Consider the following 15,038-nt stretch of genomic DNA (forward strand, 5'->3'; position numbering starts at 1 on the left):
TGGTAACAGAAATTTTGACCAGGGTGCCCAAACTTCTGCATGCCACTGTAGGTTTAAAGAGCTTGCTAACATAATAGAATGATAGAGAAGAAAGGAGACCATGCAGCCAGTTGGGCATGTGCTAGTCATATGAAAAACATCTAGTTTAATGTCTTCAATGCTACCATTTCCCTATAAATGAAGTTATTTATTCAATTCACTTTTTGAAAATTACTTTAAAATCTGTTTTCACTCTTTCAAAATATGGATTCTAAATTATATCATTCTGCTGAGTAGCATTCATAGCATTCTGCTGAGATGTAAGGTATCTGCTATCTTTTAGCAGATATCTTAAATCTGTCTTTACTGGTTATTGATTCTCCTACTATGAAACAGGTTCTGCCTGTGCATCCTAATGAAATAACTCAAGTGTTTTATCATTTGCATTCAGACTTGGCAAAGTTTGGTTCATTTGACGTCAAGTAATTCCAATGCATGAAATCATTACGTAATTGTCCAAAATTAGGGTCTTGGGTGGCAGACAATTTAGCAATGATCCAAATACTGTTAAAAACTTTATATAATTGCATGGTGAAATATAAAAAGTAAATGTGTGAAAATTAATATAAATTTTGCTTGCTTTAAATAAATGTTGTATTACATTCAAATAAAACTGACCATGTTAGATTGCCTACTGTTAACAATTGATTTTTTTTCAATTTGTCTCTGAATGCAACGTGAAATAAGCCTTTGCTTAGAAAAAAATCATGTTTTGCTAAACCTACTATTAAAACATCTATAACCTTTTTCAGAAGGTTATTCAGAACCTTTTTCATTTTCAGAAGGCATTCAATAAGGTGCCACATAGGAGATTGTTGAGTAAAATCAGAGCTCATGGCATTGGAGGCAGGGTTTCAACATGGATAGAAAACTGGTTGGCAGATAGAAAGCAAAGGGTAGCAGTGAATGGGTGTTTCTCGGACTGGCTGGAGGTGACTAGTGGGGTACCACAGGGCTCTGTATTGGGACCACAGCTTTTTACGATTAATGTCAACGATTTAGATGAGGGCATTGAAAACTATATCAGCAAGTTTGCTGACGATACTAAACTGGGTGGCAGTGTGACATGCGAAGAAGATGTTAGGAGAATACAGGGAGACTTGGATAGGCTGGGTGAGTGGGCCGATACTTGGCAGATGTCATTCAATGTGAATAAATGTGAAGTTATCCACTTTAGAAGCAGGAACAAGAGGGCAGAGTATTGTCTGAACGGTGTAGAGTTAGGTAAGGGAGAAATGCAAAGAGACCTAGGAGTCCTAGTTCACCAGTCAATGAAGGTGAATGAGCAAGTACAACAGGCAGTGAAGAGGACAAATGGAATGTTGGCCTTTGTTACAAGGGGAATTGAGTACAAGAGCAAGGATGTCCTTTTGCATTTGTACAGGGCCCTAGTGAGACCACACCTGGAATATTGTGTACAGTTTTGGTCTCCAGGTTTAAGGAAGGACATTCTGACAATTGAGGAAGTGCAGCGTAGATTCACTAGGTTGATTCCTGGGATGGCAGGGCTGTCTTACGCAGAGAGGTTGGAGAGATTGGGCTTGTACACGCTGGAATTGGGGAGATTGAGAGGGGATCTGATTGAAACGTTTAAGATTTGAGAGTTAGGGGGCAGAAGTTTAAGGGAAACATTAGGGGGTATTTCTTTACTCAAAGAGTGATAGCTGTGTGGAATGAGCTTCCTGTAGAAGTAGTAGAGGCCAGTTCAGTTGTGTCTTTTAAGGTAAAATTGGATAGGTATATGGACAGGAAAGGAGTGGAGGGTTATGGGCTGAGTGCGGGTAGGTGGGACTAGGTGAGATTAAGGGTTCGGCACGGACTAGGAGGGCCAAGATGGCCTGTTTCCGTGCTGTGATTGTTATATGGTTATAATTAAAGGATTTGATAGGATTGAGGCAGGAAATATGTTCCAGATGTTGGGAGAGTCCAGTACCAGAGGGCATGGATTGAAAATAAGAGGTCAGTTATTTAAAACAGAGTTGAGGAAGAGCTTCTCCCAGAGAGTTGTGGAGGTGTGGAATGCACTGCCTCGGAAGACGGTGGAGGCCAATTCTCTGGATGCTTTCAAGAAGGAGCTAGATAGATATCTGATGGATAGGGGAATCAAGGGATATGGGGACAAGGCAGGGACTGGGTATTGATAGTGAATGATCAGCCATGATCTCAGAATGGCGGTGCAGACTCAAGGGGCCGAATGGTCTACTTCTGCACCTATTGTCTATTGTCTATAACCTTCCCTTACACTGAAATGAACAACCTTATCTTCTGATCTCTCCATATAGCTGAAGTCCCTTATCTGGTAGCAATCCATCAAAGTACTTTTCTAGATTATCAGTAAAATTGTGGTTTTACCAGTTTTATCAGTAAAATTATCAGTTGCATCCAGTTATTTGTATATATTATATTTGATATATCTTACCAGATTTTATTTTAATTAATTTGTTTCCAATTCAGTCATCTTGCAACTTCAGACATAACCATATTCAGGCCATCACATTCTGATCTAGCCAGTTTAATACCCATTTAAATTGAAAATTTGGAATAATCATCCAGTTCTTTCAATTCTTTCAATTTACATAAATCTCTTGTTTACCTGCAGTATGTTTTGGTAGAGTGCGCAACAAACTAGGCCACAGTTTGTGGCCTCAGGTAACAGTGCAACCGATCATAGTAGAAGTTATAAATAATATCAAAAATGCTGTCCTACTGCATACTGCTATGATGATAAATAGTACAAAAATGATTTCTTTGTCCCATTTCCAATAATTTGGAAGTCCTGAAATGCAAAGTTATTTTGAATCCTTTGTTTAACAGTTTTAAGCCAATTTTAAAAAAAGACTGAACAATGTAATTTTAAGAAATGTTTGTATTGTCTATTGAATTATAATAAAGAATCATTTGAATAAGATGTAATTTGCACTACACTCAAACTATAAATTTATTGTTGTAGTTAGTTATTCTGACTAATATCTTGCACCCAGTTCTACATGTACAAATGATTAACTTTACCTGCATGGTTTGTAGTTCCCAGTTTGAGCATAAAATGTGCCTGATTAGTCTTGTTTTTCATCTATGTCTCATTAACTATAGTTAAGTATTTAAATATTGGGTACCTAATTGCAAAATTGTACTACTATCATCATAAACTGTTGTACTCATTTCCTAATGTGGGACTTAGCCCTGAACATAAAAGTCAATGTTATTTTGCCTATTTGATAAAGAGTCTCTGTTATTCATGTGTTAATCAGGTTTTTTAAAGGTATCTATTAAGGCTAGTTTAAAACAGTTTTAATGTTGAAAGAATGTCTTTCAAACTGGAGCAAAGTTAAGCTTTGCAAAAAAAAAATGAAAGGGTTGTCATTTATTAAAGTTAGCTTAGTTTGTAATTAAAGAAGAAAGGTCAAATCTAAGAATAATTATTAAATTTAGAAGCCTACTTTTCTATTTTCAGTGTGTATTTCCTTGTTAAAATAAATTTGTTTTCCCTCACTTCCCAATAGAGGAGCACATGTATGTGAAGATTAATTATTTCCTTCTGGCACATCAATATTTGGACTTAAGTAAAGTGCCTGGATTTTTTAGGCTTTTCTACAGCTTTAATGCAGAGGTAAAATTATTTTCCTTTTTCTTTCTGAGCTATTGGTGATGGAAGGACAATTAAAGTCCAGCATTCAAAACAATTTAAATTTTTTTAATGCAAGTACATTAAGGAGTATGACAACGAGCCATGCAAATCAAGAAGGCTTTGGATTCAATGCATTTAAACATAAAACATTGCCTTTGACCCATGGAGTCCACTGACTGTGATGTCAATTAAACTGCACATCCCTTGATTTACAGTCTGTTTACGTGTATCTCCAAATGCTTCTCAAACATTGTTATCATCCTGCTTTCTTCACTCCCCCTGACATTCCAGGCACCTGCCACTCTGTGTAACTTGCCACATTTTAACATTACATTCCTATACTCAATGCTCTGATTTATAAAGGCCAGCCAGCATACCAAAAGCTTTCTTCACCACCCTATTCACATGAGATTCTACCTTCAGGGAACTATGCACCATTATTCCTAGATCACTCTGTTCTAATGCATTCCTCAATGCCCTACCACTTACCATGTATGTCCTATTTTGATTAGTCCTACCAAAATGTAGTACCTCACACTCAACAGCATTAAACTCCATCTGCCATCTTTCAGCCCATTATATTTGATATTGTTATTTAAATAAAATTGGATAGGTATATGGACAGGAAAGGAATGGAGGGTTATGGGCTGAATGCAGGTAGGTGGGATTAGGTGAGAGTAAGTGGTTAGCACGGACTAGAAGGGCCGAATTGGCCTGTTTCCATGCTGTAATTGTTATATAGTTATGGTTATAAATCACCTTTACAATTCCCATGCCTTTCCCACACCCCAGCTTAAACCTGTGCCTGTAGTTTTTGACATTTCCACCATGGGAAAAGGATTCCATCTACCCTGTTCCTGCCTCTCAGAATTTTATATACTTCTATCCGGTCACCACTCGGCCTTAAAAGCTCCAGAGAAAGCAATCCAAGTTTGTTAAACTACTTATAGATAGTATTTTATAATCCTGGTGTGCTTCATCTGCAATCTCTCCTTAGCCTCCACATCATTCCAATCAAATGTCGCCTGACCAATGTTTTACACAGCTGCAACATCCTCACGTTTATTCCCACTGTCCCTATCGTAAAGGCAAGCATTCTGTATGCCTTTTTTTATCCACTTGTGGTGCCCCTTTCAGGGAGCAACATGCTTGTATCCCAAAATAGCTCTGTACATCAAGCCAGATAAGAATCAAAGCTTAAAGCAAGATAAATCCAGAGTGTTGTTTTCACACCATGTAACAATCTATCTGGAAGCACGTATTTAGCAATTGCTGTTGGAAAGGGTAGAGCATTGAGCTTGGCAGGGATGTCCCTTTGGGAAATACATGCATTAATGTTCGACAAATAGCTTCCAGATTTATTTCTCATTTCATATGGAGGCATGCAGACACTGTCTTCACTAGAGATTAGAGGCAAAAATTAATGACATATAATGAATGGCACATACTGACCAAATCAAAAAGTCAAAAATCTGACCAGGACATGCCCTCTTCTCATTGCTACAAGAGGCTGAAGACACTCACTCAACATTTTAGGAACAGCTTCATCCATACTGCCATCAGATTTCTGAATGGACCATGAATGAAACTATGAATATTAACCTCATTATTTCTGCTCTCTGTTACCACTACTTAGTAACTTATAGTAAATTTTTGTATTGCATTGTACTGCTACTGCAAACAACAAATGTCAGTGATATTACACCTGGTTCTGTGAAGTAGAAGTTACCTGATTCAGTGTTCAACACATTTGGGGTGTAATTGCTATAGACCCATCACAATGATCCAAATGACTCCTTATATTTCAACTTCCATGTTGGAAAGTGCATGTTGATTTCATCTTTTATCCCTCATTTTGATCTCTTACAGCACAAGGTTGAACGTGAATGGATCCTCGACATCCTTGTTAATAGTTTAAAGGACAAGCATTGTTTTGAGATTTGCAACCGTCAGAAAATATTCCATGTTCTCTTAGGCTTTTTTAACAGTCCGTTGTGTGATGAGAGAACAGAGGTAGGTGTTATTTCCACTTGGAAGTAAAATAACTGTGAAATTTTGGCTCCATGAAGTGTTGCCACAGGAGACATCATTGCTATATTTTCTTTGGTGTTTAAATATCCCTCACTTCAAGTAATTTTAATGTTTCTTTTATTTAAAGCATCAGATTATGCAGATTTTGTTACGTGTAGCACACGTCACAAAAGCAGCATACCAACTGATCAGAGACCACAACCTACTGACTTGGATATCGCACATCTTGCAGAGAAGGTACGTTCACACCCTGTAACAATAGCAAATAACTCTCTTCCCAACTTAGCAACTTTGTTTTTCATCCCATTGAGAGCACACTTAAAAGAGAAATCGGGCGGCCAAGTAGAGGACATGAGAAGGTTTTGGCAAATAAGGTTAAGGGGAATCCCAAGAGATTAAATATGTTAAGGGCAAAGTGTTAGCAAGGGAAAGAATAGGCCTCCTTTATAATCAACATGGTCCTCTATGTGTGGAGCCACAGGAGAGGGGCAGAATCTTGAATGAATATTTCTCATCTGTATTTACCATGGATAAGATCATGAGGCCAAGACATATGGGGAAGAGAAGTGTTGTCTGGAGACATATACAAATTACTGAAAAAGATATGCTGCCAGTCTTAAAATGTCTTAAGGTGGTTCAGTCCCCAAGACTTGACCAAATGTATCCTAGAGCATTGTGGGAAGCCAAGGAGGAAATTCCTGAGATTCTTGGATCCTTGTTATCCATGTGTGAGATACTGAAAAACTGGAGAGTACTAATATTCTGCCATTGTTTAAGAAGAACTGCATGGACAAGCTAGGGAACTACAAACTGGTGAAAAATAACATCAGTGGTGGGACCATTGTTGAAGGGGATTCTGAGAGACAGGCTGACTGCATTTGGAAAGGGAAGGAAGGCAGCATGGCATTGTATGGGGAAATTGTGCCTCACTGAATTTGATTGAGTACAGGTATGCGTCACTTAACATCCACAATACATTCTGTGAAATCAGACATTATGTGATTTGGACATTGTGCCATCACCATATTATATAATTTGCCTCTTGCTACTGCTATCCTAGAAGAGGTTTTGCTGCGTTTGGAAGCCTTGATGCACATTATAGTAATATTTTTGAAAGAAAATTAATGTTACTACACTCAAGAGACACGAGATTGGTTACGTCCGCTACATCATGTTCTCCGATCGGGACTATGGACGTACTTGCGATTGGACATCGTCCAAATGGACGTTAAGCGGCGCACACCTGTATTTGAAGAAGTGACTAAGAAGATTGTTGAGGGCAGAGTGGTAGCCTCTATCTATGTGGACTTTACTAAAGTCTTTGACGAGGTCCTGCATGCTAGGCTGGTTTGGAAGGTTAGGTCACATGTGAGCCAGCCAAATGAATGTTGCATTTGCATGGTAGTAGGAGTCGACTAGTAATGTAGGGTTGTTTTTCAGATTGGAGACCAATAACAGTCATTGATCCACAGTGATCACCGCTGGATCCACTGTCATTGGTCATGTATATTAACAATCTGGGAGAACTAGCTTTGCAAGTTTGCAGATGACGCCATCACTGGTGCTATAATGGATAGTGAAAAGGGCATCTAAGATTCCAAAAGGACCTTGATCAACTGGGAAAATGAGTCAGTGGAAGACCGGATTTAACTTAGTCAAAGGAAAAGTATTGTATTTTGGGAAGGTGAGGCATGGTACCAAAAAATTACAGGGTCTTGGAGAGTGTTGTAGAACATAGAGACCTATGGGGATATATGTACATTGTTCTCCAAAAGTGGCAACACAGCTAAAAAGACTGGTAAAGAAGGCAAATGGCATACTTGCCTTCATCAGGTAGACCTCCGAGTACAGGTTGGAACATCATCTTTGCTCTGAAACTAAATGTTGGTGTGTCTGTACTTGGATATGTGCAATTCGAGTAATATAGCTATAGGAAGGATGTCATTAAGCTGGAAAGGATGCTTAAAAGATTTATAGAACGTTATCAAATCGGGAGAGGTTGAGTTACAAGGAGAGATTGGATAGGCTGGGACTTCTCCCTGAAGCATAAGCGTTTAAGAGGTGTCTGAGGTATGAGGTAATTTAAGGTGAGAGGATAAAGATTTAAAAGGGACCTAAGGTGCAGCTTTTCTACACAAGAATTGGTGGGTGTAAGGAACAAGCTGTCACCAGACATGGTAGAGGCAGGTACGATTACAATGTTTAAAATACATTTTAAAGCATAGGGAAGGTTTCCGGGGATATGGGCCAAATGCGGGCAAGTAGGACTAGCTCTGCATGGGCAATCGGATGAAAGGGTCTGTTTCCTTCCTCTATAACTTTGAGATGCTTTAAAATTAATTTATTGTCAGGCTGCAGATTGTTGAATAGACTCATTTTTAAAATATTGCTTTGTGAAATTCTGTGTTGCATTTTTATATCAGAATCATTTGTAATGGGAAGGTTATATAAACAGCTCTGAGAACATAATTCCTAGAATATGAGAGGCATTGATCATGTGGATAGTCCAGGCATGAGCAAACTACGGCCCGGGGGCCATATGCGGCCCATTAAGCTTTTTAATCTGGCCCGCAGAACTTGATGAAATTATATTAATAAACCTTGTTAACGTTTTTTCCCCGCAATTCTGGCATTTTCCCAATAGATGACGCACTCTATATACATTGACCTTTGTTGAGGTGCAGCGTATTACTCCACATTTGCGCTTTACTCTGTGACCTTGTGGCGACCCATTTCCTGACACATCCGAACCGGCTCACAATTAGCCAGCATTCCGGCTAAGGTAGATAGCCTGCAGGGATTTGCGAGCACAGAGCTTTGGAGCCTCTGCGCCATGGGGGGCAGGTTGAGGGAGGCTTAAAAGTGAGGCTGGGGATTTCGAATAAAGTTTTTTCCTTCGACTGCAGTTACCGACTCCGTGTCGTAATTTTAGCGCTGCGTGTAGCATACCGCTACAACCTCTCACCCCTTCTGTAAAGATGAGTGGAGCTAAGAAAAGAAAAGTGGATAGAGAATGTTGAGTGTTTAATAAGGAGTGGACAACTAAATATCTTTTTACCGAACCCCAATCAACTGCTGTATGCCTGATATGCCAAGAGACTGGTGGTTTTTAAAGAATATAATATCCCATGATATTTTATTTTCTCTTATGAGGTGTATTACCAAAACACTCCATCCATCTGCTCCTGGTCCGGCCCCCCTGTCAAATTTTAGAACCCTTTGTGGCCCACAAGTCAAAAAGTTTGCCCACCCCTGGGATAGTCAGATGTTTTTCCCAGGGCTGAAATGGCTAGCACGACAGGGCACAGTTTTAAGGTGCTTGGAAGTAGGTACAGAGGAGATGTTAGGGGTATGTTTTTCTTACACAAAGAGTGGTGAATGCGTGAAATGGGCTGCCGGCGGTGATGGTGGAGGTGGATGCGATAGGGTCATATAAGAAACTTGTGGATAGGTACATGGAGCTCAGAAAAATAGGGGGCTATGGGTACCCGAGGTAATTTCTAAGATAAGAATGTGTTTGGCATAACCTTGTGGGCCAGTATTGTGCTACACACACAAAATGCTGGTGGAATGCAGCAGGCCAGGCAGCATCTATAGGGAGAAGCGCTGTCGACGTTTCGGGCCAAGACCCTTCGTCAGGACTAACTGAAAGGAAAGATAGTAAGTAATTTGAAAGTATGAGGGGTAGGGGAAAAATGATAGAAAACCGGAGATGGTGGGGTGAAGCTGAGAGCCAGACAGGTGATCCAAAGGGATCCCACTACCAAGCACATCTTTCCCTCCCCCCCCCACTTTCTGCTTTCCACAGGGATCGCTCCCTACGCGACTCCCTTGTCCATTCATCCCCCCCTTCCCACCGATCTCCCTCCTGGCACTAATCCTTGTAAGCAGAACAAGTGCTACACCTGCCCTTACACTTCCTCCCTCACCACCATTCAGAGCCCCAGACCGTCCTTCCAGGTGAGGCGACGCTTCACCTGTGAGTTGGCTGGTGTGGTATACTGCGTCCGGTGCTCCCGGTGTGGCCTTTTATATATTGGTGAAACCCGGCGCAGACTGGGAGACCGTTTCGCTGAACACCTACGCTCGGTCCGCCAGAAAAAGCAGGATCTCCCAGTGGCCACACATTTTAATTCCATGTCCCATTCCCATTCTGATATGTCTGTCCATTGCCTCCACTACTGTCAAGATGAAGCTACACTCAGGTTGGAGGAACAACACCTTATATACCGGCTGGGTAGCCTCCAACCTGATGGCATGAACATTGACTTCTCTAACTTCTGTTAACGCCCCTCCCCTTCTTACCCCATCCTTGATATATTTAGTTTTTTTTCTCTCTCTGCCCATCACTGCCTGTTCTCCATCTCCCTCTTGTGCTCCTCTCCCCCTTTCTTTCTCCCGAGGCCTCCTGTTCCATGATCCTTTACCTTCTCTAGCTCTGTATCCCTTTTGCCAATCACCTGTCTGGCTCTCAGCTTCGCCCCACCCCCTCCAGTCTTCTATCATCTCACATTTTCTCCTCCCTCCTCCTACTTTCAAATCTCTTACTATCTTTCCTTTCAGTTGGTCCTGATGAAGGGTCTTGGCCCGAAACGTCGACAGCGCTTCTCCCTATAGATGCTGCCTGGCCTGCTACGTTCCACCAGCATTTTGTGTGTGTTGCTTGAATTTCCAGCATCTGCAGATTTCCTCGTGTTTGCCTGTATTGTGCTGTAGGTTTTCAGTGTTTCTAATATACTTGGACCTTCTGAGTTGTGCTGTGCTTACAATGTAATTTACTCATGGCTTTACATTATTTTGACACCAACTTTATTAAATATGTTGATTTTTATCTGTGAAGTTTGCTTTATAATAATCTTTTATATATTATTGGAACTGATGTGGATCTTTTTGCTCTATAGGACTTTAGAAAACAGACTGTTGTCTAACTTAGTTTCACTCCTCCATACCTTGTGGTTCACTAACCTGGGAAACAAAGAAACAAATCAGAAGTTTCTACCTTTACCACTGATAAATGAATTTCTGTTTGTTTTCTCTCTTCTGATACAACATATCTGGTAAGAAATATAATTTCTAAAAGCTTTCTCTTACTGACATAATGTTTGGGTTTACCCACTGCTTGGCTTGCTGAAATATTTCAAAGCGTTGTGTTAGACAATAAAATCTAAGGAATAATCATATACAGTTGGCCCTCCTTATCCGCAGATTCCATGTGCACAGATTCAACCAACCACAGATTGGGAAAACTCGGTAGTTCTCTCTCCAGTGCTCGTTGCTTGAGCATGTACAGACTATTTTTTCTTGTCATTATTCCCTAAACAAAACAGTATAACAACTACTTACATAGCATTTACATTGTATTAGGTATTAGAAGTAATCTAGAAATGACTTAAAAGTACAGGCAGTCCCTAGGTTATGAATGAGTTCCATTCCTGAGTCCATCTTTAAGTCAGATTTGAAGTCAGAACAGGTACATTCAGTATTATTTAACGTCAGTAGTCAAACGTTTTTCTTAGTATATTGTACATATTTTACCTTTCTATGCATATAAAGCACTTAAGAAACATACGTATTTCAATAATTAAACCACTGCGTTGCTTAGTAATAATTGTAACTTTCATCGGGGCAGGGCCTTTCACATTCTCCATTAAAATTGTTCCGATTGTTGACCGACTGTAGCCTAACGCTTTTCCAATGACAGCATTTCATCTCTTTCCGATCGCTTAATTACTTCAACCTTATTTTCAATCGCGATCGTGATTATTTTCATGAACAGAAACACTGCAGATTCAGAGCTGCACTGCCAGGTCCTAATGTCCACCGCACTGATACATGTTAAATAAGGGACTTGATCATCCGCAAATTTTGGTATCCGCAGGGGGTCCTAGAACCAATCCCCTGCGGATATGGAGGGCCAACTATATTGAATAAACAATCAACCTATTTTAAAGTGACTTGATTTGTGAGGCGCATTTTGCCACTATTCATGAATGCTTCCTGTTATTCATCAGTAATAAAATGGGATCTTAACAATTCATGTAGAATGTGTTCCATGTTCCAATCTCATGTAACGTCATGTCCAGATGCACCATCTCTGTCAGGTGCTCCTTCAGTATGCCGTCGACATGCAAACCTAGCCTTCATGTGTGTTTGCTAAATGGAAGAAAATAAAGGCAAATGGAGACTATTATTAAGGTCCTCCAGCACCCAGGGCATGCCCTTTTCTCACTGCTACCATCAGATAGGAGGTTCAGAAGCCTGAATGTACACATTCAGCGATTCAGGATCAGCTTCTTCCCCACTGTCATCCGATTTCTAAATGGACTTTGAACCCTTGGATACTACCTCACTTTTTTAAATATGCAGTATTGTGGCGACCCATTTCCTGGCACATCCAAACCGGCTCACAATTAGCCAGCGTTCCGGCTAAGGGAGATAGACTATGAGGGTTTGCGAGCACAGAGCTTTGGAGCCTCTGTGCCACGGGGGGGGGGGGGGCAGGTTGAGGGAGGCTTAAAAGCAAGGCTGGGTATTTCGAATAAAGTTTTTTTCTTCGACTGCAGTTACCGACTCCATGTCGTAATTTTAGCGCTGCGTGTAGCACACCGCTACAGTATTTCTGTTTTTGCATGTTTTTTAATCTATTCAATATACATACTGTAATTAATTTACTTATTTATTTTCTCTCTCTCTCTCTCTCTCTCTCTTCTATATTATGCATTGCATTGAACTGCTGCTGTGAAGTTAACAAATTTCATGTCACCTGCTGGTGATAATAAACCTGATTCTGATTCTGACAGCTGTCTCTTGAGTTATTTGTTAAAATGTGTGCAGGTGACAGGGCAGGCTGTGGTTATTTTGATGGTGGGACACCTGTTCCTTACAACAGTGCTCAATTAAAAGACTTCTAAGTTCAGAAAATCTTCAGAGGTATATTATAACCGTACTCCATCCAGAATATCACAAATTGGAAAATAGGCTATTTGTACATTTCCACATACTATATTAAACTAATTCAACAATGTGTACTTCTTTTGGCAGGATAAAGATGGAGAACAGAACATTGTCAAAACTTCTGCAGACGTTGAGTTCTGTTCTACAACATCGATGTGCTGCTTTTGATGACTACAAGGAGAAAGGGTGGATTGTTCTAAATGAAAAAGTTCTGTCTTACACAGAGGTCTTGTTATTGTTACATAAGTGGAGTATTGTAGGAAAGGAGTCCCATGTGCAGGAATTCTTACAAAATCTGGCTCACAAATTTAATGTTAAGGAATTGCAGAGTAAGTTTATACTTTTCCTTATGCCTTATTATCATTTAGTTATAATATTAAAATATTATTCTTCATATTCATTTTTAGCAACCATGGACCCAATAATAGTGTGGTGGTCTAGTTACTAAATGCCTAGCCTAACAAAAGGTAGGGTCATATCTGACATAGATAACTCTATGTTTTCAATTCAATATAAGAATTTTTAAGAGAATTAATCTTGATAGTAATCTTTAAGAAACTACTAGTTTGCTGAAAAAGCCATCATGTTCACTAACATCATCCCTTACTAGGTCTGACTCAGGACCTACAGCAATCGGGTTGAATTTGAACTGTTCTCTAAATTGGCCTAACATTTTGTCTATTATAACTAAAGCTCATCACAACCTTCCCACTGCTGGCATTGCCAGGGATGTTCGTGTACTGAGAAGTAAACTCTCTGAAAGTCTGTAGAAAATGTTGGCTTCTCATCAGAAGATTAATCATTCTACTGGTTATGTTTTTTTGTAAAGTGTTTTGCATTTGATTCTTTTTTTATTATTATTTTCTGGTGTTAAGAGAAGTTGTTAAGAGCAGACACTTCTCACTAGTTTGCCCTCCAGCAACAGTACTTAAGCCAGGTGGTCTGACATTCACACCAATAAAGCCAGTACAGATCACCTTGTAGTTCTGTGGGATTTTCAGTGAAAGCCTGCTAATCTTGCAAACACTCTTTAGATCCAAGTTGTCTTTACTGTGGTAAAGCATCTCTGGTTGATGGCCAATATAACACAGAGAACTTACAAAAATATATATCATTTTTATTTGCTTTAGTTATGATTTCATTGAAACTACAGAAAGAATGATAGTTAATATCTGTACACTGATGCCAGTGATGAGGCTATTTATACTTACACATAATCACCCAGTTTACAGTATTTTTCCTATTTTGACCAATATAGAATACTGTGCAAAAGTCTTGGCACACTAGCTATATGTATGTACCCAAGACTTTTGCATAGAACTGCACACGAAGTATATTGAAAATACTTGAAGTTGGAAATAAATATCCAAATCTCTCAGTGACAGGATAGAATCAGTGGAAAGTCAGTGAATAGTCTGTGTTTCAAAGCAAAGCCCCCAGGTTAATTCATAGGATTGACTTTGATGGCATAAAACTACTGTGCCGCACCAATGGCTTTTGGGACCACCTGCTGAAGGAAGCTGTTGAAGTAAAACTAGAGGGAAAGAATTTTAACAAAGACAATGGTATCGCTCTAAGTAAGAACTGGAATTCGATTGTAAACAAAGTAGGATGACGATGAGGCCAAACCAATCAGGAGGGATGGACAACTGGGGTATAAATACCACCGGACTAGAGTGCCCAGGCATCATCCCTGATGACGATAATAGAGTTGGTATCAAAATGTCGGTTAAAATCAAGACCTGTACCCAGTTGGAAGCCCGAGAAGGGTTTATTCATCATATATGCTGGGAAAGCCAGTAGATCCTTCTTCCCTGGGGTTAGTTCTCATGAAAGGTAATAGACTTGAAACATTAACTCTGTTTCCCCATGCTTTCAGACCGGCTGAAGATTTCTTGTATTTTCTGTCTTTACTCAGATTTCCAGCATCTGCTGTACGTTACTTCCATATGACCCCAAAAACAAACTGTGTTCCTTTTAGCAGAAGATATAAATGCTCGAAGCTTTATTTAAGATGAGCCACAATGAATTCAATAAATAGAGATACTTCCATTATTTGCAAAGTTTAGGTGTTTAGGCTAGTTCGATAGCACATCTAACTCGATATATTTGCTTCTTACATTTAAAGAAGTTCTTCAGGCGAGGCCATAAAAGTCAGACAATTTTAATGAACTGACAAATTATAAATTATCTGCTGGCGCAGGATTGTACAGTGGTGCAACAGGTTGAATTGCTGTCTCGCTGCCAGAACCTGAGTTCAATCCCAACTCTGATGTGGCTACCTGCATGGAGTTTGGACATTGACCCTATGACTGAGTGAATTTCGTCTAGCTGCTGAAGTTTCTTCCCACATCCCAGTGCAGAATTGATAAGTTAATGGTTCACTGTA

The 15,038-nt window shown here is 39.8% G+C and overlaps 1 protein-coding gene across 1 annotated transcript in view; it reads left to right on the forward strand.

Moving 5' to 3' along the window:
* urb1 (URB1 ribosome biogenesis homolog) overlaps positions 1-15,038 on the forward strand; it is a 108,403-nt gene that overhangs the window by 87,220 nt on the left and 6,145 nt on the right. The window contains exons 33-37 of the mRNA XM_059968671.1: positions 3,540-3,646; positions 5,534-5,677; positions 5,823-5,932; positions 10,597-10,752; positions 12,737-12,978. Of these exons, the coding sequence (XP_059824654.1) occupies positions 3,540-3,646; positions 5,534-5,677; positions 5,823-5,932; positions 10,597-10,752; positions 12,737-12,978 (759 nt within the window). The remainder of the gene's footprint in view (positions 1-3,539; positions 3,647-5,533; positions 5,678-5,822; positions 5,933-10,596; positions 10,753-12,736; positions 12,979-15,038) is intronic.

The sequence above is a fragment of the Hypanus sabinus genome, chromosome 4 (assembly GCF_030144855.1).
Source record: "Hypanus sabinus isolate sHypSab1 chromosome 4, sHypSab1.hap1, whole genome shotgun sequence".
Classification (NCBI taxonomy): Eukaryota; Metazoa; Chordata; class Chondrichthyes; order Myliobatiformes; family Dasyatidae; genus Hypanus; species Hypanus sabinus.